General features: G+C 41.3%; 1 protein-coding gene across 1 annotated transcript in view; it reads right to left on the minus strand.

The window, feature by feature from the left end:
* LOC136853850 (protein MIS12 homolog) overlaps positions 1-26563 on the minus strand; it is a 337410-nt gene that overhangs the window by 126050 nt on the left and 184797 nt on the right. The window contains exon 3 of the mRNA XM_067130154.1: positions 1816-1917. Within this exon, the coding sequence (XP_066986255.1) occupies positions 1816-1917 (102 nt within the window). The remainder of the gene's footprint in view (positions 1-1815; positions 1918-26563) is intronic.

Raw genomic sequence — 26563 nt, forward strand, 5'->3', positions numbered from 1 at the left:
ATAAAACTTTATGTAACGACTAATTTAAAGCGGTGCAAATATTACGACAAAGAGACGAAAGAATTTCTGAGATGTTCGGCCGAGTTACCGCGCAGACGTAAGGAAAATGTTTTTTAAAAAAATTCACCATAAATCAAAATATTGTGCTAGAGACTTCCAATTTATTGCAAAATGAAGTTAAACGATTGAATATTACTAGAATGTAAGAGTTTTAGCTTACAATTGTGTTTTTTTACCATTTCGGTCGAGTTAAAGTTGACCGAAGGTTGAAATTTTGGCAGTTATCGTGATTTATGTGAAAATATTTCAAAACTGATAAAAGCTACAACCATGAGCTATTTTCTGTTGTATTCTACATGAAATTGCACACATTTTCATATATAAAAGTTTATGTAACGACTAATGTAAAACGATGCAAACATTACAACATGACGAAAGAATTTCCGAGATGTTCGGCCGAGTTACCGCGCGCAGATGTAAGGAAAAATTTTTTTTTTTTTAGAAATTCACCATAAATCAAAATATTGTGCTAGAGACTTTCAGTTTGTTGCAAAATGAAGGTACATGATTGAATACTACTAGAATGTAAGATTTTTAGCTTATAATTGCGTTTTTTTACCATTTCGGTCGAGTTAAAGTTGACCGAAAGTCGAATTTTTTCTATTTATCATGATTTATATGAAAATATTTCAAAACTGATAAAAGCTACAACCATGAGTTATTTTCTGTTGTATTCTACATGAAATTGCGCACATTTCCATATATAAAACTTTATGTAACGACTAATATAAAACAGTGCAAACATTACGACAACGTGATGAAAGAATTTCTGGCGCGGATGTAAGGAAAAAGTTTTTTTCAAAAATTCACCATAAATCGAAATATTGTGCTAGAGACTTCCAATTGGTTGCAAAATGAAGGTAAATGATTGAATATTACTAGATCATAAGAGTTTTAGCTTAAAATTGCGTTTTTTTACCATTTCGGTCGAGTCAAAGTTGACCGAAGGTTGAAATTTTGGCACTTATCGTGGTTTATATGAAAATATTTCCAAACTGATAAAAGCTACAACCATGGGTTGTATTTTGCTGTATTGTACATGAAATTGCACACATTTTCATATATAAAACTTTATGTAACGGCTAATATAGAACAGTGCAAAAATTATGACAAAATGACGAAAGAATTTATGAAATTTTCGGCCGAGTTACCGCCCGTGCACAAGAAAAAAGTTTTTTCAAAAATTCACCATAAATCGAAATATTGTGCTAGAGACTTCCAATTTGTTGCAAAATGAAGGTACATGATTGAATATTACTAGAATGTAAGAGTTTTAGCTTACAATTGCGTTTTTCGACCATTTCGGTCGAGTCAAATTTGACCGAAGGTTGAAATTTTTTGTAGTCGACGTACGGTACGTCCACTCGGCACCCAACAGACAATTTTAGTCGACGTATGATACGTCCAATAGGCATTTAAGGGTTAATTGCTTATTTTGGTATTAAACTCCTTCTAAACATCCATATATCCCAGATATAATCCCTTTCATTCATAAATTTTTCAAACAGCAAACACTAGCAATCTTTTTTCTCTACTTTTTTTCATAATTCTCTTTGTTGTATATTATTGTAATGTGATACTTTTCCCTTACTCTTCTGGTTCCATTTCTTCATTTATCATATTTTCATAAATCCTTTAAGTTTATGAATACACAACTGGTCACCATATACAGCATTCTGCTGCTCCCATGAATAAATAGCAATTCATATGAACTAACCAACCCTTAGCTGCTAAAATACCATATACAATGCTTACCTCTAACTTGTGAATGGTCTTGTTAAAATTGCTATCCGTGTGTTGATGAAGTCTCGTAATTCCTTGCTCTAATTCTTCCTGGGAAAGTATGCTTTCAGGAACCTGAAAATTAAGTCACTTTCACTGAAAGACTTCATGGCAATACAATGGTTAATTCAGCGATATCCTGTAGCTTAAACAACAAGAGCAAGATACATAACTAGTGTACAAGATACCATAACTGAAAATTTTGCAATTAAACTTCAAATGTATATGTACAGTCGACCTCTGCCTATTCGAGGTTCACTATTAGAGGATTCACCTACTCACTGAATTTTCTGTGGAACATAACTCCAAATTATTCATGGAAAATTTGCCTACAATGTATTTGTGGATTTTTTTGTAGAGCATATCTACAATATTCACTAATTATTTTCATTTTATTTTCTTAACCAAATACATTTTTTATGATAAAAATGTTATTTTCATGATAAAATTAAGTTTCATACACTTACCAAGTAATTACATAGCTATACAGTAGTTCTTACTTGAGCGGCAGTCTTTATTTAAAAAATCGTGGATGTGCTTCGATAGTTTAGTGTAGGTGACAATTCAAGCCCGGCCCTACAACGGGAGTACTGTACTGTACTGGAAATCACTTAGCAGATAACCTCATTCTGTTTGTGCCCTTATGTCCATGAGAGGGGAGGAGGGAGGGCTCAAATCCTTAATTACTTGCTGAGTATATATAAAACTTAATTTTATCATGAAAATAACACTTTCATATAAGTAACTTACCAAGTAATTACACAGCTGAATCCCACACTGACAGGAGGCAGGATGCATGGACATATTCTACTCCAAAACATTGAGCTATGGTAATGACTTTAAAATAGAAAAATTGCTAGTACTGAAGATAATACTTGTTGGTTGTTTATTTGCTAAGCGAGCTACTGCAGGTAATTACTGCCTCTGGTTGATGCTCATCTTAACCTGTAGTGGCGTGGCGGTATAGCTGTGGAGCGCCTCTACTTAGGTGGGAGCTTTGCAGCAAAGGATAGGACCGATGGCTAGCAAAGCATCAATAAGTGCCCTTGCCCTGGGTGCAGTACCACATTAAAAACAACCAGACAACGCTTTCACCTACACTGAAAACACCACAACCCATCCACTGAGACTGGTGGGCACAGTACTCCAGGTACACTGTACCCCCTGGCTCCAGAAAATTCGACACCCTACTTTAAGGCGAAGAGATAGTGGGAGAAAAGAGATTCCTATGCTTCCTCACCCAATACCATGCCAGCCACTGATAATGGCCGCAAGGTACTGCAATTTTCAAACACTGTTTCAATTTCTCTCAAATAGTGAGATGCAACGATTGGCTCACACTTCCAGTAGGTCGACTGCAGAATGGAAGTGAGTGACATGTGTACCTGAAAGCTAATAAGGTAGAGACTGTCCTGACGTCATGAGCTTTCACTGTAAAAGCAGGCAAAATGCTCTCCTGAATCTGAGAGTAAGCCTCAGAGATTAAATCTCTGATGAAGAAGGACAATGCATTCTTTGTCAGAGAGCAAGATGGGTTCTTGACAGAGCACCAGAGGTTACTGGATGGTCCTCTGATCTTCTCGGTCCTGTTCAGGTAATACCTAAAGCCCTAGCAGGACAAAGAACTCTCTCTTCTTCCTCGGAGTAAGGTATCCATTAAGGACTTAATGGAGAAAGAACGGGGCCAGGACTTGGAACAGTCCTCGTTCTTGGCTAAAAATCCAAGGGTAAAGAAGCAAACTGCGTCTCCTTGTGAAAAAATTTAACCTTTATCAATGTCTTAGAACTTGCTAATATGTTGGCAGTAGCCAAAGCCACAAGGAAGTGAGTCTTCTGAGTACGGTTTCTCTGAGAAGAGGAACAAAGGGATTGAAGAGCGGGATCTCTCAACCACTTCAACACTACGTCCAGGTTCCAGCAGACCAGATCTTCCTTTCCTGCTTAGACATTTCAAAAGAATTAACGAAGTCGTTAAGATTTGGGATTGATGCGAGATTCAGGACCCTTGTCTAAACACTAAGCTAAACACAGCTTGAAACCCCTTGATGGCGGAGGACGAGAGATTCCTATATCTCGGATAAAGAAGGAAATACGCAACTGGGTCACAGACGTCTCAGAAGAAGAGATGTTTGAGTCTGAGACACCAGCTTCAGAAAAACGCCCACTTAGCCTGGAAGATGCGGCTAGTAAGTTGACACCTGCATCTTGTAATGGCCTCTGCAGTGTCTTGAAAACTCTTACGCTCTGACAAGCTTCCGGACAGACTGACACTTGTCAGGACAAGAACGGACAACCCTTTGGTATCTCTTAAAGTGAAGTTGTCTGAGTAGACAGTTTTCAGGGGAAGAAGTCTCGGAAAGTCCACCTACAACGTAGCAGGTCCTGGAACCATTCTTCCATGGGCCAGAATGGGGTTATGAGAATCTTCGTAACGTAACGATGAGCCCAAGACTTGTTCAGCACTTCCCTGACCATGTTGAAGGGCAGAAAGGTGTAGCCCAAGAGGATTCCTCAACCTAGAACCAAGGAGTATGAACAGAAGTCTAAGTCTGGGCTCAGAGGATGAAGGGCTTTCCTTCTGAAAGTCTACAGTTGGACCGCCACCATGCCAGTCTGACTTGATTAACGGGTTTATGGGGAACATGTGTCTGGCTGTGTTTCCCTGTCCTAGTTGGCCTTGAGGAAGAATTGCAAAATGCCTCATGACAAGTTGCCTACATTGACGAACGCCTTGACAGACAACAGTCTCCAGTAGGCTCATCCAGTGATGGGCCGAGCAAGACAAAGAGGCTAGAAACTTGTGGATTGTCTGAAGGCAGCTGGTGATCCCCTTGGCACACGGAAAACCCCGAAAAGTCCAAGAGTTAATACTCATCCCCAAATAGAGGAACTCTTGCGACGGGGCCAACTGGGACTCCTGAAGGTTAATGATAATTCCCAGTTCCTGAGAGAGAGATGTACAAGTCCTTCGTGCACTTTTCCTTCGAAAGAGATAGAAGAGGCAAGTCATCCAGATATAGACTGACATAAATGCCTATTAAATGAAGTCACAACTTGCTAGAGGAGCAAGGACTTTAGTGAACACCTGGGGTGCCGTAGAGAGGCCAAAGCAAAGAGCCCAGAAGCAGAGATTAGCTGGTGCCGAGTGCTTGGGAGTTGGCACCAGGGGCTCAGGTGGCACCAGGCACTCTGAGAGGAGACAGGCGGTTAGATGCTGACTTGTGGCACCTGAGAGAGTGTCCTGGAAGATGAACCTTAGATACTTCCTGGAATCTGGATGGAAGGGAAAGTGTAAGCATGCGTCCAGCATGTCCAAGATTATCATCCAGTTGCTCTAGTGAATGGATGAAAGGAATGACTGGTTCGTCTCCAACTGAACTTTGTCTGCTGGACAAAGGGATTGAGGGTGCTTACACTGAGGACTGGTCGCACAACCCTGATGATATGGGGACCACAAACAGACAGTAGTAGAAGTCCTCCGAGTTGATGTTCTCGACTTCTATGACTCTGTCTTAGGGGAGAGGAGACCTCCTCCAAAAGGGCCGAAAGTTTCCTGAGCCTCTTGAGTAGACGTCAAACCAAAGGGAGAAGGGACCAAAAGAGGGCTCTCCATGAACGTAATGGAGAAGCCCTCCCTCTGAACCTTGACACTCCACTGTTCTGTCTCTCTGATACTCCACTTCTCCCAAACTTGAGAAGAATGACTCCCACTTGTGCACGGAAGACTTCTTCCTCACTTCTTGGGGCAAGGACTTGAGCTCCTCTTGATAGTTCCTATTCCAAGTGGGACCAATCTTGCCACATGGTGTCTGTCGCCCATGCTAGAGGGTCTAGGGCCTGAGAACAAAAAAGAGGGTGGTGATAGTTCCTTGAGGTGACAAATAGGTCCAATTCAGTCTGCCCCAGAGTATCGCAGATTCTGATAGACCAACACCCCAGGGGATCCACGGTCCACTCAGTGGAAAGGACCTACTATTCGATAGCTCAGCTCGTCCGTCAGAATTTAGTTTGCCCTGAAAAAACAGTGCGACTAGACTCACTTGATTTGATCTCTTGCGGTCTGGATGAGAGAAAAAGAGAAAGAGCCGTCTCGCTTCGTATGTACTTTAGGGCTGTGGTATTATCTGAATGGACTGCCACAGTCTTGTTGTGGACTAGGGTCGAGAAGCACTGAAGCCCTAAGTGAACAGCTTTCAGCTCTCTCAAGTTGATGTGAAGGTTCTCTTCTGGAGACTACATCCCGGAAGTTTTCCAGTCGAGAAGCAGACATTGGAGCGGGTCCTAGACTGGACCTGGGCTTACTCCCATGAGAGGCATGTTGCTGAAGAGGAGAAGCCATCTTGGAAACAAACGCTGACGAATCCTTGGGGAGTTTGAAAGAATGCGCCATGAGACCCTAAGTCAACCTCTACTGAAGGTCTGACTTCTAGATCTGAGCGACTCCTTTAGTGGAATGGGAGCACCAAAAAATCTTTCCTTCAAAAACCCCAAATGAGAAAAGAGCCACAAGTTTAAGATAGCCATCCCTGATGGATTGTCTGCATGAGAAAGGACTCCTAGCCAGTCCAAGGCAAAGTCTCCACAAACCATTGTAATCTTCAATCTTCTTGGCTAGTGCTCTCAACAACCAGTCCAAGAAACTGAAAACTACAAACAACTCAAAGAGGTCTTGACAAGGAGGTGAAGTTCTGCCAACGGAAAACAATTTCTGCTGAAGGAAACAGCGAGCATTAGGAAGGAGGAGCTTCTCTGGTGGCATAGAAAAGAAACCCCCTATGGATTAAGCACAAGGGAGGAAAAATGAAGGAAGCCTTACCTTGCTCCCTCTTAGCAGAAAACCAAACTTCAATCTTCTTGAGTGCCTTCCTAGCAGACAAGGAAAGCACCATGTGGAGAGCCTAGTCTGTCATCTGGATGGTTCTTCATCAGGAAGGTCGAGGTAGGCAAGACCAGGGCTGGCGGGAGCCAAAAAATGGTAAGAAAGCTCGCCCACAAATATTAAAGGTGAGCTGTATAGGTTAGGGGACCCACGGTCGGAAATGGGTTCTTGGAGCTCCAAGCAGGCGCTTGGGAGCTGGAGCTGGACCCTTGGGAGCTGGCGCCCGGGCCCTTAGGAGCTGACACCAGGCGCTTGAGAGCTGGAGCTGGACCCTTGGGAGCTGGCGCCCGGGCCCTTAGGAGCTGACACCAGGTGCTTGAGAGCTGGTGCTGGGCGCTCCGGAGCTGACGCCAGGCACTTGTCAACTGGCGCTCAGAAACTGGCAGCAGTGCTTATGAAGAGATGGGCGCTTGAAAGAACACCACGGGCATCTGTGAAGGACCGTTGGGCTCTGGAGCCAAAATACAGGCAGTCTCCGGTTCCTGACAGTGTGACGATAAACGAAAATCGCCGATAACCAAACATCGACAATAGTAGCACCAATCCCTGGCTATCAGTACTGATGTCCGGTTATCGGCGCCAATAACCGGAATCACTGCCACCAATAACTGAGGATCGCCACCAATAACTGGAGATCGGCGCATATTGGCGCTGAAAATCCTGTTATCATTGTCACTAGACAAGCACCGTAAAACCGGATCGCCAGTAACTGAGGCTGCCGATAACTGGGGACTGCCTGTACTGGCGCCCAAAAGAAGTATGCTCAGGAGAGAAATAATCCAGACGGTCCCATGCACTGCAGGAAGGTTGAGGACTGCGCCCGGCTCCTTAAACCACTAACTGGGCAGCGGAGAGGAACGGCCAGCATCGCCTGCTTGCCTCTTCAATGGACGAAATGAACCTTGAGAGTGCTTGCGCTGCTTCCAAGTCTGGGCTGGAGTCTTGAGAGTTGGAAGACAACTGACACACATCCACAGAGACGCCTTTCCAATGGCTGTCTGTCGAAGCCTGGGATCTGTGTACTTTGTGTATCTTTGTGTGTCGTTTTTAATCTTTGTGTATATTTCTTAATTGTGCCCTGATCCTTCTAAGGCTTCTAGCAAAGAGCCTAAGCATCAGAAGGGTACGACACTCCAAGAGAAGGTAGCACTTCTGGAAATGTTGAAGGACAGGAAAAGTTACGCTGCAGTAGCCCGCCATTATGGCGTGAATGAGAGTACCGCCCAGTACAACAAGAAGAGAGGCGGTGATAAAGAAAACCGTGGATGTTAGCTTCTGCAGTAGTGCCAAGACAGTTTCCACTGTGCGTGATAAAAGCATCGTGAGGATGGAGTCAGCCTTGGCATTCTGGATAATGGACTTCCATAAGAAGAACATCCCCCTCGACGGCAACATCATCCGCTAGAAGGCTCGAAAACTCTACCAGCAGTTTTCGACAATCACAGAAGGTGGCGATGTACAGGAAACAGACTACTTAGGCTTTGATGACCCTGCTGAAGAAGAAGAGGAAGAGGCAGGACCATAATCAGCGGGCCAGCAAGGGGTGGTTCCCCCGTTTCGAGAAGCATGGGCAAATGGCATCGGTAGACACAGAAGCGGCCACAAAATATCCTGAAACCTTCAAGAATATTATCAGGGACAAGGGCTACTGTCCAGAACAGGTGTTCAATATGGACGAGACTGCATTGTTCTGGAAGAAAATGCCTTCACTGGCATACCTCATGAAGGACGAAGTCAGAGCCCCTGGGTTTAAGGCCAAGAAGGATAAGGTTACCCTCATCATGTGCGGCAATGCTGCTGGCTTCATGCTGAAACCAGGCCTCATTTACAAAGCTGCAAACTGCAGGCCCTTCAAGAATAAGAACAAGAACTTGATGCCTGTGTTTTGGATGCACAATGCCAAGCCTGGATCACCAAAGTCCTTATGTCTAACTGGTTCATTCAGAGCTTCATCGCTCAAGTTAAGGATTACCTCAATGACTTGTGCATGGAGTTCAAGATGTTGTTGATTATGGATAATGCTGGTGGCCACCCTGTGGATCTTTATTGTGCGGGAGTCCAGCTTGAGTTCCTCCCTGCCAACTCCACCTCTCTCCTCCAACCTATGGACCAGAGCGTGATCTGTGCCTTCAAGGCACTCTACACCCAGAACTCCCTTGAGCACCTTGTGAAGGAAATGAACACTGACAGTGAATTTACGCTGAAGGAGTATTGGCATAAATTCACGACTGCCACGTCTGACCAGCATCGACTGATCATTGAAGGATACGAAGGAGGAGACCCTTAATACATGCTGGAAAAAGTTGTGGCTGGAACGTGTTCACAATTATAAGGGCTTCTCTCCTGGTCCTGAAGAAATTCAACATTCGGCCATTGATAAGGCAGTCCAATTGGGAAGGATGCTTAGTGGAGAAGGCTTCGATGACATCACTGAAGATGAAGTCAGCACCCTCACTGACGCCCACTCTGACCCCTTGATGGACCACGATTTGGAAGAGCTGACCAAGGCTGCCAGCGAGGAAGAAGACACAGCAGGTTCAGAGGATGAGGGGCTGTCTTTGGAACATCTGTCCCAAATTATGAAGGCAGCCAGGGAACTGCAGGAAATGACTGGGGCATAGGAACCTTATATGGAACGCTCCATAAAGTTTTCAAATGCCCTTGATGCGTGCATGAGGGCCTATAATAACCTCCTCGTCAGCATGAAGGATCAACAACAGCAGGTGCCTATCACCATGTTTCTCGAGTCCATGAAGAAGGACTCCAAAGCCTCCTGAAGCCCCTGAAAAAGTGCAATTGGTGGATGAAGTGCCTGAAGAAGGGGAAGGGGCACCCCCAGAGGAGATGTAACTCCTCTGCTTTGCTGTGCAGTCGTATCTTCATTGTCATTCATCGGACTGCACAGCTAATTCATCATCATCTTCAGTCAACATTCATCACAGGTGAGTACCCATATGATTTAAGCAATCTTAAACTTCTCATTTTTTGGATATTTCTTCAATGCATATTTAAATATTTAGGCACAGTACTTAACTGTTCCCTGTACTTGAGTGTGTACCAATGTTACCACAGTTCCTCATTGGACGGGTTGATATTGTTCTCTACTATAGTACATTCACATCAGCCTTGCATTTGGTGCCTAGCGCCGTCCCTTACAACGCTCCTGATTGTCTAGTGGTCAGCCAATCACAGCGCTGGAAAATGGCCAGAGTGCAGTCTCTCTCAAAACTCCCGAGAGTGCACATCTCCGCTCCGAGACCTGAGGAACACGTCCTTCAAAAGTTATAACTTTCATTAAACCTCAGTTTTACCCAAAGAATAGTAGTGTTTCCCAATTTCATCACTAAACTTGTCAAGCCAATGGTTGAAGGATTATAATGATATATGAATTATTTACTTCAATAAACTTAATGGTAAGATATTTGGTAGTGAAATAAACAAGAAATTTTTAAAGATAAAATGTATTCTTTCATTCTTTACATGGCATCGCAGTGCATTCATCATTTATCGTCTTGTGTCCCATAAAATTTCGTAGCTTAAATGTCATGGATGGCTATGCTACCCAAAAAGTATAGGTAGGGCTATCAATCAATATGAAAATAACAAGCAAGCGATTAAGAATATTAAAATGTACGGGGATGCACGCAGACTATAGCCTATCCCAGGCAACCAGCCAGCTCCTTACACATTCCTTACTTCTAGAGGAATCTCTTGCTTTCGCTTGTTGTTATTTGGGGCCATACTTGAATGACGCTTGTATGTCAGATCTTGCATTCTAGTTCAATAAACGAGCCTAGGATTATGTAATGACTCGTCTATGGCCGTCTGAATAAAGAGGTAACTTCTCTACATGGGTGCGACCAGCTGCACTTGACAGTAGGCCTACGGTAGCGCCCTATCAGGGGCCGCGATATGGAAAACAATTAAAATGAGTAATTATAATCCTTCAACCATTGGCTCGACATGTTTAGTGATGAAACTGGGAAACACTACTAATCTTTGGGTAAAACTGAGGTTTAATGAAAGTTATAACTTTGAAAGACATGTTCCTCAGGTCTCGGAGCGGAGATGTTTATCACTCCAGAGCTTTAAGAGAGACTGCACATTGGCCATTTTCCAGCGCTGTGATTGGCTGACCACTAGCCATCAGGAGCGTCGTAAGGGACGGCGCTAGGCACCAAATGCATGGCTGATGTGAATGTACTATAGCACTCTGCTGGGTCCGCATTCGATTCTCCAACCGGCCAATGAAGAATTAGAGAAATTTATTTTTGGGGATAGAAACTAATTTCTCATTGTAATGTTGTTCAGATTCCACAGTAACCTGTAGGTCCCATTGCTAGGTAACCAATTGGTTCTTAGCCGCATAAAATAAATCTAATCCTTCGTGCCAGCCCTAGGTGAGCTGTTAATCAGCTCAGTGGTCTGGTTAAACTAAGGTATACTTAATTACCTTATGTATATGTTAAAAAAAAAATGCTAAGGTTTGAATACTGTATGAAAGAAAATGTGCTTGCCTGAATATAGGGGTAACTTGATTAGTTTTTGCCTTGATAAGAGTAACAGTTGTGGCAGAGTTCATGTGTAGCTGTAAGCCATATATTTTTAAGGGTGTAATGTTGAAGCTGGCTTTGAAATATTAAAAGTTTTTAGGATGATAGTGTAAGGTATACTGTACTGTATTTGATGTTTGAATGTTAAAATAGGCAGTTATAAACGTTTAGAGGGAGGGGTCTCAAGTATTCACGGATTTCACTTATTCGAGGGCAGTTGTGGTCCCTAACCCCTGTGAATACTGGGGGTTGACTATATAAAAAAAAACAGGTTTTGACATAGGAAAAACCTATTTTTGGTAGTCGCTGTTGAGTCTCGAAGGAGTTACCCTTCCACGGTCTACCAGGGGTCCATGGTGACCAAACTAATATTAAAGAATTCTCTCTTAGCTGGTCTTGAGGCCAGGCATTGCGTCGTAATGATAAACACTATAACACGTGATGAAGTATGTAATGGACCCAAAAATAAAAAGGCACTTTCCTTTATCTTCAGCAAAGCTGAACATGGTTTCCAATGTCAAAATTCGCAAGAAGAAGAAGTGGTTATCGCACATGCATGTCCGCCATATTGTCGACAAACTAACCCGCACAAGGACCAGGAAGCCATTACTTTCTGTTGGTCAATGCAGGATAGTCCCTCACCCAAATCCCATGCCTTTTTGCCAGGGAAGTGGGAGGGTTTTGAGGACTCGACAGCAACTAGCAAAAATAGGTTTGTCCTATGTCAAAACTTGCTTTTTGATAGTGTAGTCGCTTGTTTCGTCCTTAGAGAGCTTGACAAAGAAATTGACAGGTGACGAAAGGCTTAAGCTCTCAAATTTTAATCCTAACAACCCAAAGAAAAAGCATTTCTGATCCGAGGTCAAGCCACAAGTTTCAAGCTCCATTCTTTATTCCAAATACCCATAAGGTTTTGGTAATAAAGAACAAAAAACTAAACACGAACTTATGTTTTTAGGGTGAAGTTATACGTCACTTACCTAACCATGCTGGGTATGGTTGCAGTATTGTCACACCTTCCCCTAGCGATAGTCATCATACCCACCCCACCGTTAGGAAGACCCCTGGTTTTCTGCTGCAGTGCCTATGGGGTCAGGACTAACCATACCACCTACTGGTACACAGTGTAATCAAATATGTTCAAGCTCATGGCAATAATGTTTTAAGAATACTGTCTCTGATGACCACCCTGTACATTTGGAGACTTCTTCAAAAGAAACATTTCTGAGAAAGGCCAACAACGTACTTACTTTCCTGATATCATGTGACCTAGGAAAGGAGTGTGGATTTGCCTTTTTAGTCAAAGGGAGCCGCGAGAGCCTCATGCAGTTACGTCTGCCTTAGGCAGCGCCCCGGCTAAATCCCTTATCAGAGAACTTATAGCACAGGGTTGGCACGTATTCATTCCGGTTAACAGAAGCTTGTCACTATTGTGATAGGATATCAGGTCTCGGGGGGTCTGCACTTTGACCCCCTATCCGCCGCATTGATGAATCAATTCATGGCTAAACATCTCCACTGGTTACACCTTTCCATTTGCGCTTCCGTGGCTAGTTCGAATGAATCGGGTCAAAACGCGACTACGCATCTACTGCGCATGCGCATATTGCCAACCCAATGTTTTTCTAGCCGCGCTTTTTGGTGTGTGTGTGGTAAAATCTTTTCCGGTGTAATTTGAAGGATTATCAACTTTACTTAGCATGGAGTCTTCATCTCAGTCAACGGGGAATAAGATAAGTACCTGCCCTACCACAATCACAAAATTTAGTCCTGCTTAACTAATATTTTCATATATTTTTTAGTGTCCGAAATGATGGCTTGGGAGGGTCATACCGCTACCCGTATGTAGGCTAGGATTCTGCCTTAATTAAAGCGAAAAGCATAGGTTAGGGTAGGATTTTTAGATTCAGCATGTCAAAAAACCCTAGAGTGAACTGTTAAACATGCTTGGAAAGTTTATATAAACCTGCTTGTTATGAAATTATCGATAGCCCAAACGCTAGTGCTAGCGCTGAAGTTAGGCTATTATTATTATTAAAATAGTTTAACCAGACCACTGAGCTGACCATCAGCTCTCATAGGGCTGGCCCGAAGGATTAGGATGGAATGACAAGTCTAGGCTAGAAGCCTAGCACTGGGACCTAATAAGTCACTTGTCAATGATGATGAATGAAAATGAAATTAAAAGCTGTAAAAAGGTATACGCTTTCATACTGGGACACATTCATACAATAAATACATTTAAACTCATGCTTCCATACATACTCACTAAAAAGGTATATAAAAATTCAAAATAAATTAGTAAAATCATAAAATTTACTTGTTTTAAAATTCATTATTCTGATTTTTTTTTTTTTTTTTTATATTTTTCCAATTAATTTGCAGCTTCTCATAAACATTAAAATGGGTGCTATTGAGAACGAAGATTCTGACAAAATTTCTTCTATCGGTCTATTTCCAAAATTTGATAATCGCTGCAGGTTATATTTTGGACATTCACACAGTATATGCTTAACTGTTATCAGCACATTGCAATCTGGGCATTTGGGAAGAGGGCCACATGGACTGTTCATTAAGTGTCCATGTGTCAATCGAGTATGGCCTATTCAAGACGTGTCAGAATTACTTGTGCTTGTCTTTCTCTCTGATATGATGAACTCCATTTTCCAACACTCGATTTTATCTGTTTTAATTTATTATTTTCAGGTTCTTCGTTCCATATATTTTGCCATTTTTTTACAATGACTGTTTTTATATATTTTGTATAGTCACTGATAGGGATGTCTACATTTGTTCTTGTCATGTGGACCGCTTTTTAGCTGCTTTATCAGCCTCTTCATTTCCCTTAATCCCTACATGGGCAGGGATCCAACATATTTCAATATTTTTTCCTTATTATACAATTTATGGAGAGAGAACTTTATATGTTGTACAATATTATTTTTTTGATTATAGCTTTGAATAGCTTCTATAGCACTTCTGGAGTCGCTATAAATTACAAAATTATTATATGAGACTTCTCTTATTATTTTTATGGCCGATATTATTGCACATAACTCAGCTGTAAATACAGAAGCTTTGTCTGGGAGAGAGAACTGATACGCTTTTGTTTTGGGATACCGCATATCCCACTCCGTATTGTGACTTAGATCCGTCAGTGTATATTGCGAATGTGGACCTTTTTCGGATTATATGCTCTGCTGCATGTTGTCTATGGTATTCTGGAGTATATAAATGACTTTTTGATAAATATTTCAAGTGTGTACAAATTTTCATTTTGTTCATTGTCCAAGGAGGAGGCGATTTTATTATTACAGGTAATTGTATATGTATATTTAGCGACTCAAACAATCTTGTAGCTCTAATTGGGAAAGAAGGTGGATGATTGTTTATAAACACATCTCTTAATCCAAATAATTTTTTGGTTGGAGAATCATTTGTCTGAATTCTCAGAGCACTCTTCATTGTTACTAGCTCTCTATGGAGAGACAGAGGTAGTTCACCACATTCAACTTGTAAAGATGATGTCGGTGATGATCGAAAAGCTCCTGAACATATTCTAAGGCCCTCATTATGAACTGGGTCTACTGCTTTTCAGCGTTATGCCTGATGCCGAGCCATATATTTCACTTCCACAATCAACGATAGACAGCACTGTTGCTTTATACAATAAAGTAAGGGTATGTCTATCGGCTCCCAAGTAGTGTTTGATAGTTTTTAATTAGGTTTAATGCTCTTTTTACATTTTGATTTCATGTATGTTATGTGGGCTTTCCAGTTCATGTGAGTATCAAATACTAATCCTAAAAATTTTGCTGTTTGGCCAATTGGTATACTATGGTTTCTGATTTTCAAGTCTATTTCTTCTCCTTTTTTCCACTTTTTATTTTTATAAAACATGATTGCTTGGGTTTTACCTATGGAAAATTTAAAGCCTACAGATAAAGCCCATTCATCTATTTTTATTATGCTTTTATTAATGATTCGTTCTGCATGTTTTATTCGAGATGCTGAATAATATATGGCAAAATCATCCATATACAGGTTACTTTTAATACCAATAGGTAGATTATTACTGATATCATTGATTGCTAAAGTAAACAGCGTGCCACTAAGGACGCTTCCCTGTGGAACACCATTTTCAAGAGGAAATGTTCTAGACAGAACATCATCAATTCTCACCTGAAAACTGCGATTTGTCAAGAAGTTTTGGATAAACATAGGTAAATGTCCACGGATGTTATTTTCATGTAACGCTTTTAATATTGCATACCTCCATGTAGTATCATATGCCTTTTCAATGTCAAAAACACGGCTATAGTAATTTGTTTTCGTTCAAATCCTCTTACGTATGTGATCTTCTAAGTTAGATAGAGAATCCAGTGTCGATCTGTTACATTGTGATCCAAATTGTGTGGGAGTCAAAATTTTGTTTTCTCGAATGTGCCATGTTAGTCGAGCATTTACCATTTTTTCTAGTAATTTGCATAGACAACTAGTTAAAGAAATTGATCTGTAATTGTTTACATTACTAGGATCTTTTCCTGGTTTGGGGATAGGAATAATTATAGCTTTACGGCATTCATTAGGAAATAAATTTCGAAGCCATAAGTGGTTATAAAACTCTAATAAGTATGCCTTTGCCAAAGGTGCTAAGTGGCAGATCATTTCAAAACAAATACTGTCACCTCCAGGGGCAGATTTATTGCTGTTCAACAATGCAAATTCTAACTCATCCATATTAAACTTTCTATTATAATAAATATCTTCTATGGTTTCAAAATTTATTGTTATTAATTCTATATTATTTTTCCTAGTTCGAAAATGCTCATCTAAATTTTTGTCGCTACTTACTTTTGCTAAACTTTCACCTATTACATTACTTATTTCTTTAGGATCAAGCATTCTTTTCCCATCTTTTATTATGGCATGTCTAGGTGGTTTAACATGGGTACCATTTATTTTCCTAAATTTTTCCCATATTTTTTGTATGGGAGTATTATTAGAGAGATCTGATACATATTTTCTCCATGAAATGATTCTTCCTTGAATTACTTCTCTTTTAAATTTTGCAGATACTTTGTTATATAGAGGTTTTAATGTATTAATTTCTAATAATAATATAGTCAGTTTTTGTAAGTTTTCTTCTAATATCGGTAATGATTTATTTATTTTACTGAATTTTCTATTCAAATTATCTAATCGTCTCCCAATTTGGTGTTTTACTTTTATTAATTCTGTTAGTTTTTCAGACCACCATGGGACTTTGTGTTTTGTTGGATGAGATTTGGATTTTGGTATTGCTTTATCAGCTGCATTTGTAATGAAATCAACAAGAAATTTAGTTTTATTGTGGTCTTTTAAATATTCAAATGGTGGGATATCCCTAGTGTGGAATTCATATTGCTCCCAATCTGCTTTATAAATGTTATATTGAGGGACATGCTTGGTGGGGTTATTTTGTAAAAATGAAATTAATATTGGGAAATGGTCACTTGTATGCAGGTCGTCAACTGTATTCCAATCTAATCTATCTACTATTTTTTGTTGTACATAGAGTTAAGTCGATTGAGGAAAATGTTCCATGTGTTTTAGAAAAAATATGTGTTGATTTTGTTGTCATTTATGCAGCAAATGTCACATGAATCTATGAATTCTTCTATTTTATTCCTGCTCTATTTGAGTCTGTACAATTACAGTCCCACATCGGGTTGTGGGCATTAAAATCACCTACTATTAATATAGGTTCTTTGGTGTTATTAGGTAATTCTTTAAGTTTGTCTAAGTCATAATTTTTATTGGGTTGGTTGTAGAAATTATAAATTACATAATTATCGTTTTTTATTCGTATTCTGATACTCGATATTTGCAGATCATTAAAGTTTACAGGTACTTTGTCATAACATACTTTGTTATGTACATGTATATAGCAGTACCTAAATTTCCTTCTTCCTCTCTAGATGAAGATGCTAAGGTATATTTACCTATTGTTGATATTGTTTTGTTGACATGTTGTAAACATAATATCATAGGTTCATATTCTTTTAGTAATCGTTGTATTTCTCCTAGGTGTAATCTGGTCTGCAGACCATTTACGTTCCATTGTATTATATAGCTATTGAAAATATTTTATTATAACGGTCGAGTTTTACTCTCTTTTTTTTGTATTATCAATTTGGATTTTTTCTAATAATTTTCTTATGACATTCATTTGTTTTTCTTTATAATATATTAAGTGCTCAACGCACATGCAACCTTTTTCATGGGTACTCAAATCTGTGGTTTCTTTTTTTCTATATTTCATAAAGTTTCTTATAACGTTTGTTAAGCCATCTTTTGTTATGTTTTTGTTATCGTTGCACAATGCAATGAAACAATTATTACATCCACAAGAGTTGTCATGTATATTTCTTTCTTTATTTGTTCTTGTTGTGTCAATTATTGGTGATGGAGTAATCTCTTCTCCTTTGACATATTCATTGTTGTCTAAGGTATGGTCGTCTCCCACTTCTTCGGTATTTTGGATATCTGTATCCATTGGTTTTACTATTATTTTAGGAGATAATGGAATATTCTTAACTAGTTTTTGTTTTTGTTCTTTCTTCATATCTCTTGTTTTTGTTTTGACTGACGTTTCTCTAACAATTGTTGGTTTCTTTGTTTTGGGTGGTGTTCTTTCCAATGGCCTTTTTTTATCTTTAATTTCTAGTCTATCAGGTCCTTCCTCTGTTCTTTCTGTAGTAGCATCCTCCTGTGTTGTTTCTATTTGCATTAATATTTCAAATGAATTGGATAAAATGTTATCCATATCATTTGTCCCTGTTTCTTTATTATTTACCATTTTAGTTTTTATTTCCAAGGCATTAATTTCTTCCAGAGAATTACTTTTCTGTGCTCTGTTAGTTCTATTTGTATGCATTTTTGTTTCATTGTTGGTTTTGTTGTTAAAGAATATGTACGTTTCTTAGACGGATCTTGAATTCCTCTTACTTTCAATTCTAATTTAGCTTCTTTTACAGACATTCCAGTTCTTTCTTGCAATATTTTCAACTCTGTATTATATATATAGTACATACATTCTTTGGATCTTGCATGATGGTTTTGCCCACAGTTTATGCACTTTGGTTCGCTGCACTTCCATTGTGTGGCATGTTCTTCAGATCCACAATACGCGCATACAGGTTCATTTCGACAATATTTTTTCGCATGTCCATATTTACTGCAATTCTGACATTGTAGCGGCTTTGGGACGTATGGTCTTACTTCTCTGGTTTGGCCTAAAATTTTTATTTTCTGAGGTAGGTCTTGGCCTTCAAATTTTATTTTTGTGATTTTTAAGACTTGTTTATTCTTTTCTTTACTTGGCAGATCATATAGTTCGCAATCCTATACTTTGGGGTATCTCTTTTTAAGTGAGTCTAACAGTATTTGCTTTTCAACTGGCTCCTTATTATTCTCAGGAAGTACAATAGTACCCTGAATACTGTTCATAGTATCATGTTTTTTTATTTTTATATTTATGTTATCTATATTTTTTATTGATAAATAATTTTCAGATTGACTTTTTGTCGTGGCCTCTATAAGCCAAGTCTTTTCTTTTATTTGTCTAAACAACATTTCAGTCGTAGAGTGTCTGCTTAATAAATAATTTTCCAACTTGAGTGCTGATATTTTCTGGTCCGTTTCTAAAGTTAGAAACCTTGACTAACTGTCACTCCCAAAGAGGGAGTCAAAGTGAGTCAAGGTTGGGTCAAGACGGTATTTACTTTTTACTGGTTTCCTTTGTACTGGAGCATATGGTTCCAGTGTTATTGCATTCTGAATTTGTTTTGACTTTTCTAAAGAAGGGTTGTCAGATGAGGTTCCGATGGTTGTCAACCGTGCCGATTCGCTACCATCAAAGGGTCCAGGGGTACTCAAATCCTTAAACTTACTTGTCATAAAGATTGAGAGGAAAAAAAAAAAAAAAAAAAAAAAAAAAAAGTAAACCTGAAAACCTTAAAGAGATATCATCAGCCTTTCATGGAGTTCATTCCTCCACTAATGGCACAAGTGAGAACCGACTCCCAAATGTCCGCATCCCTACCCTACCCCAAAGGGGATGGCACAACATGATTAGAGTGGCTCAAGTGTAAGCCAACCCGCTTGATAGGACTGAGAGCATTACTAGAATACAATCATCCCCACCCTAATCACATTATGGGCAAACCAGACAGAATGCCGAGAGTCCTATTCCCAGAACTAGACCCCCCCTGGAATCCGTGGTCCAGTCCCGTAGAATAGTTCCGCCTGAAAACTCAGGTCCGAACATTATCGGGCAGTTGATGGTCCTGCCACGGTTCTCACTATTTAGCTTCGGATATAAAACCCAATCCCAGCTATGATACCTTTTCCTATTTACCAGGTCCAAGAAATTTGTAACGAAAAGTGAAAATATCCACGCCATTTAAATCGAAAGGTTTGTAGGTGATCCGTCAGGGCCGGGCTCTTATTCTTCGTAAGAACGAAGAAGAAAAGCCAGGGCCCCTTACCCTCACCACGTGAAGGAACCTACTGAGGGGTAAAGTTAGGCTAACCTTTGCTACTTTTAGGTTTACTGAAGGGATGATAGCCGCTTTCAGTGCTTGAGGTAATTCCTTTTAGTGTTGTCTGTGTGACTTGACTATGTTTTGGACATTTTGATAGAGTTTTTTGTGTAAAACCTCCGATTTATGTCCCATTATCAGTGTGGAAAAGTGATGCGGCTTCTGGAACATTCTAGAAGGTTCCATCGGCTCTGTCGAAGCCTTCGACTCAGAATCGCTTTCAGAACGAAAATTGCATATGATACACTGGCTCCCAGTCAAAGTTACCAGATACCTCAAGTCCTAATTATTTCTCAAATAGTAGCTTTTCTCATGACGAATTGATTCGAAATAGTAACTTTTTTATGTCGAATTGATTCGAAATAGTACCTCTTTTATGTCGAATAGTGTAATATAGAAATGAGTTATGAACTCAAATAAAGATATGTCGTTCTATTAGCTGTAAGGTTGTTGCCATACACCAATGAAGTCGTGAGTATCGATTCTTGCCAACGTTATTCGTCTGGGGCGATCGATGTCCTATATTGGATATACATAGATCCCCCAGTCTAGGCTATGCCTACATGGTAGCCCACATTTTTGGTGTATGATACCCTCGACTCGAATGGCATGGATTTACCTGTTGCTCTGTCATAGAACTGACATAATCCCAATAATATTCGACTTCCTTGTTCGTGATCATAGATTGCCCTTCAGTTGTAGCTCTCCCCCAGTGAGTAATCCCCCTTTTTTCCCGTGCCTAGCGCCCATTGAAGACGAGCCTCGAACAGGGATGTCGACTGGCCATGAATCCAGCCATTCGAGACAGTAGAATGAATGTCACCTCATTCGAGAATATAAAAAGAGATGGTAGAATGAATGTCACCTCATTCAAGAATATAAAAACTATATGCTCGTTTTTTCTCATGATGTAATGGCTTATATAACATAGTTCCTTAAACATTTTAGGGGTGTTTCATAGTACAGGCAGTCCCCGGTTTACGACGGTTCCGGCTTACGACGTTCCGAGGTTACGACGCTTTTCAAATATATTCATCAGAAATTATTTCCTGGCTTACGACGCATGTTCCGGGGTTACGACGCGTCATACGCCGATCCGACGGAAGAAATATGGCCCCAAAACGGCAGAATAATCATAATATGAAGGTTTTTTGATGTAAAACTCAATAATAATGCAGTTTACATCGCTTTCAATGCACCCAGAGCATTAAAATTAAGGTTTTCTTATGATTTTTGACGATTTTCGACGATTTTCCGCTTACGACGATTTTCGGTTACGACGCGCCAAGAACGGAACCCCGGCCAGAAACCGGGGACTGCCTGTATTATTTTCTTTTATAGGCTTTGCCAAATAAGTGCGCTAATGCCGCCTGTAAGAAGCGGATAGACTCCATCAAGACTCATCATGAGTTTTGTCGGGGGTGTGCTCCCTGCAGTGTACAGGGTACGGACCATCCATACTGGAGTCCGGAAGGCTGTGACATGTGTACTGAGTGGCTGTCATGGGCTCCCCCACACGGTGATCACACTGTTTCTGGCTCTATGGCAAATATTAATATACAACATTTAAGATCATGGGTAAGAGGCTTCTCCAAAATTGGCCCAAAAGGTCCTCTTGGCTATTTGCCAGACAAAGGTGTAAGAGATTTTCTCTTCCCCACGGCCAGAATTCAGTCGATCAGGGGTTATGAGAACTCACCTGATGATGTCGTGGTGGATCCTAATGCATCCATTGTGGTGCACCCTTCATACAAGGGGATGAAATCGATTTGGGAGAATCTGAAAATCTGGATGATGAGGGGGATCTATCTGATGCTGAGCCTCGACCCCCAATAGATCAAACGATTCCTGGCAACATCCCTAGTAAATCGACTCCTATGGACGTCGATGAGGATAATGTTTCAGTCCGCACAATTGCTTCTACTAAGAGAAAGTTTGTGGCACAAGAAGCTAGGATGTCTGCAATGGAATCAAAGCTGGACAAGTTGACAGAACTACAACTTGCAAAATCTTTGGATACAGGAGCTCAGGGACAGACTCCGGAGCAAGCACAAGTGTCAGATCCACCCATTAATATAGATGATTTCCCAGATTTGAGAATGGTGGAGGATGAGCCAGAGCAGTTTAATCCCTGGGTGGTGGCATCACGGCTAGCTAGAGCGGGTAGTAAGTTTCGCTTTCAGTGCCAAACACCTAAGACTCTGGCTATGGTACCGGAGGAAACCATGATTTTTACCCAGGATCAGGCGAAAGGCTTCCTTTCTAATATCTGCCAGGACCTGGGAGGTAGTGCTCTGGGCACCCAGGTTCTTGCTAGGAACCTTCCCGCCTGGAAAGTACCAGTTGGTGAGAAGTTCCCATCTATCACCAATAAACTGTTCAAATCTTGGGAAAAGAACTGGGTAGAGTCAGCCGCCCATGGGATAAGTTCTCTTTAAAGGAACTCCAGGACTTTGGAACAGTTCTGCCAGATCCCATGGACGATCTAACAAAACCATTAGCAGGCTTCACAGAGGTGATGAAGAAAGGCAAATTTCTAGCAAACCATGCCCGTCATGCTTTTTTATGGACACTCTTACCTTGCCGACACCCTGTGTGTTCAGGAGTTCGAAAGCCAGGAAACTATTAATGTTCTGCATTACAACCTTGACATTAATGGAATCTCAGGCATACCGCTGTGACCAGCAAAGAGATCCAGTGCTCCCAAGGTTACAAATTTGGAACATGGGCCCAATCTTCATTCACCTTCTGGAGGCTTGGGCGGCGTCCAAATTAAAACTTAGACACCAAGCCCTAAAATTTGCTGACCAGAAGTCTATGACAGTAAAGGAGCTCCTCTTCGCCTCTCTTATGTGTAGTGACCTCTTCCCTAGGGACCTAGTAACCAAGCTGAATAATATTGCTACCCACCGAGGTATCAAATTTGAGGAGTTACTAGGATATGACCCAGAAGCAGACCCAAGGGGAGTAAAACACAGGAAGCAGCAACAATATAAGAAGGCTTTTAAAGCACCAGCTCTTCCTGTGCGAGACCCAGGACAAGGTCCCTCTTCCCAGAAACAATTCCCTATGCTGCACTCTCAGCCATCCTTGAAGGGCAGCAGTGCACTGCCATCTCAACAATCCCAATTTAGGCAGTCCCAGGAGGCTCGAGGCAGTCGTGGAAGAGGCGGATCCTTTCGAGGGAAGAAAGGTAACAGGGGAAGACGAGGTGGTGGTAGAGGTCAATTCAACCAATGAGACATTTCAGGTTGGGGGCAGACTGAAGCGGTTCCAGGAAGCCTGGAAAGTGTCCCCTTGGGCCTATCAAGTGGTATCAAAAGGTCTGCGCTGGGATTGGAAGGGTCCCTTCCGCAACAAATACTTTCATCAGCGCAGCACAAAAGTCGATCCTATTTGTGAACAAAATGCTAATAAAGGACACAATAGAGAAACGCCACTTTATCAGGTTCCAGGGGAGGCTTTTCAGTGTTCCAAAGAGGGACTCTCAGGAAAGGAGAGTCATTCTGGACCTCTCTGTCCTCAACAAAGCAATAAACTGTCCCAAATTCAAAATGCTGACGATAGATCAGATAAGACATACCTTGCCAAAGGACAGCTACACCTCTTCTATCGACTTGAAAGACGCATATTGGCAAATTCCTATCCAACATCATTTTCACCAGTATCTAGGATTCTGTCTAGGTCGCCAGTCGTACAGATTCAAAGTGATGCCATTCGGCCTCAATGTAGCCCCCAGAGTGTTCACGAAATTGACCAAAGTGATCTTAGAACAACTAAGACTACAGGGGGTGAATGTCATGGCGTATCTGGACGATTGGCTGATCTGGGTAGAATCGATAGAAGAGTGTCTAGAAGCGTCCTGAATAGTGGTTCAGACCTTGCAGGACTTCGGGTTCCTAATCAACTGGGAAAAGTCATGGCTGAAGCCAGAAAAGAAGTTCAGATGGCTAGGCCTACAATGGTGTCTAGAAAGCAGAAAGCTAGCCCTACCAGAGACTTCCAGGTCAATAGTAGATCAGGTAAAGAGGTTCAGAAAAGCCAAGAGTTTTTCCAGAAGGAACCTAGAAGTACTGCAGGGCAAACTCCTATTTGCATCAATAGTAGATCCAGTCTTGAAAATGACTTTGAAGGATTTGAACCGGATTCTCATTTTAAAGGCAAACAAATCATTCAGAGACCACAAGGTCCCGATGAAAAGGAGGTGCAAGACAATGCTCAAACCGTGGGCATCGAATCAGGCCCTGAAATCTTCAGTCCGGCTAGTCCCGAAACCAGTCTCAGTGACCATTCATACGGATGCTTTGGCGAAGGACGGATCGGGGGACACTCAGATCAAAACAAAGTGTCTGGGAAGTGGTCGGGAGCCCTCAAATTTTGCCATATCAATATCAAAGAAATGATGGCAGTGCTCCTGTCACTCAAGGGACTGAAACCCAAGAGGGGATCTCACATTCAGTTGTTCATAGACAACAAGCCGGTGGTACAATGCTTGAAGCGTGGGGGATCAAGGTCAAAGCCATTGAATCATATAGTGCTGGGGATCATGAGATTAGCTCAGGTGAAGAAATGGACTCTGTCAGCATCCCACCTTGCGGGAGCTCAGAATGTCCTAGCGGACTCCCTCTCCAGATTCAAAGCCCAGGAAGGGGAGTGGGAATTGGACAGCGGGTCATTCAGCGGGATCCTCCAAGATCACCCATATCTTCAGGTAGATCTGTTCGCAACACGCGACAATCACAAATTACCGAATTTTGTCACCCCCTATCACGACCTTCGAGCAGTGGCCAGAGATGTGCTTTCGCTGGACTGGAACCTGCTGGGGAACATTTATCTGTTTCCCCCAATGAATTTATTAATGCAAGTAGTACAACTCCTCAAGGAGTTCAAGGGGAGGGGAGTAGTGATTGCTCCAATGTGGCCAAACAGCCCTTGGTTTCCAACCCTACAGAAGCTGACTTTTCATCACAAGCCACTACATCTTCCTATTCTTTCCCAGCAGGTTCAAGGGATAACTGTCTTGTATTTCCTCCTTTCTGACGAAAAAGCCTTCACGTGTGGACTTTCTCAGATCCCTGTGCTTCATGGAATGGTCACCTGAAGTCAGGGAATTCTTAATCACTAATATTAAGGGAAATCCACCAAACAGTATCAGTCAGTGTGGAAACAAATTTGTCTCATTTATTAGGGACCGTAAACCAACTACCATCGATAATAACTTCGTGGGGGAGTTCTTTGTGCTTTTATTTGACGAAAAAAAGTTGGCTCCCTCCACTATTAAAAATCACAAGCGGCCCTTGCGTTTCCTTTAAGGTACAGATTCGGAGTAGAGGTGCATTCAGAAGTGTTTGAAATGATGATGAAATCAATGGCTCTCCGCAGGCCGAGTGAACAACCATGTGAATTATCATGGGATCTAGATACAGTCCTAGCTGCTCTGAACAGACGCTCAGACAATAATATGAAATTTTTGTTAGAAAAACGTTGTTTTTAGTTGGCCTGGCGATGGGAGCCAGATCAGCAGAGATCCATGCGCTAAAAAGAGGAGATCAGTTTTGTTCTTTCGGAAAGAATAAAGTAACCTTTTCATTCGGAGAATTTTTAGCTAAAAATGAGAATCCGTTTCATAGACAGAAACCCATAGTTATCCCTTCTTTGCCCTCTAATCCGAAGCTGTGTCCAGTGGCCACAGTGAAAAAGTACCTTGATCGCACCAACCATATCACGCAAGGGCCCCTCTTTTTGGTACCAAACGAAAGCACCCCACTTTGCCTAGAAAGCCTCAGAACCAGTATTTGTAAGTTAATTGTAGATCTATGCCCAGGATTAGACCCAAAGTCACATGATCTCCGTAAGCACGCAGCCTCACTTGCCTTTTTTCGGTAACTTTAGTATGGAGGACGATCCAAGTACACGGGTGGTCTGGGCATGGAGTGTTTGTCAAACACTATGTTAAACAAATACGAGGTGTCCAGACTGCATGCATATCCCTCGGCAAAGTCGTAGGCAAGAGATAAGGACGCCCGGAAGGTGAATTGGCTGGCAAGAGGAACTCTTCCTTTAAAGTGAGTGAGTGTTTTAAAAACCGGTAGGTTATTTTTTCCTATTATAGTCTATTTCTTTTGCTCTTCACCAATACACAGTCTCTTCGGAGACAGCTTAAAGGGTGGGCTATTACAGCCGTAAAGAGAAAGGATTTTAGATTTCGGTTTGAACCCAAGGGAAGCGAAAAATAACAATTTTTAAAAGTAAATTGTATTTTTCCTAACTATACAAACCCAAGGTCCTTTACATTAGGGATTACTTTCAGGCGTAGGCTGGAAACGGCCGTTAAACTCTTGAACAAGGTGGTTAGGCAGTAATTACCTCCAGGTAGGCGGGGGATACCCGCCTGCCCGGATGTAAACATTCCAGTTTGCCTTCGCCCAGGTACAGATTGAGGGGTGGTATGAGGTGGGCATAGTAAAGGACCTCGGGTTTGTATAGTTAGGAAAAATACAGTTTACTTTTTAAAAATTTTTATTTGTTCCGACACAATATACAAACCCTCGGTCCTTTACATTAGAGACTCACTGATTGGAGGGAGGAATCTGATAAAGTCTCTGAACTGACTGGACTTCACCACCTTGTCTTCCCTTCCTGGTCGTGGAGAGCGAGGAAGGGAAACTGCCTCTGACAAAAGATCGGGTTGTAAGAAACGCAGG

The sequence above is a fragment of the Macrobrachium rosenbergii genome, chromosome 1, assembly GCF_040412425.1.
Source record: "Macrobrachium rosenbergii isolate ZJJX-2024 chromosome 1, ASM4041242v1, whole genome shotgun sequence".
NCBI lineage: Eukaryota > Metazoa > Arthropoda > Malacostraca > Decapoda > Palaemonidae > Macrobrachium > Macrobrachium rosenbergii.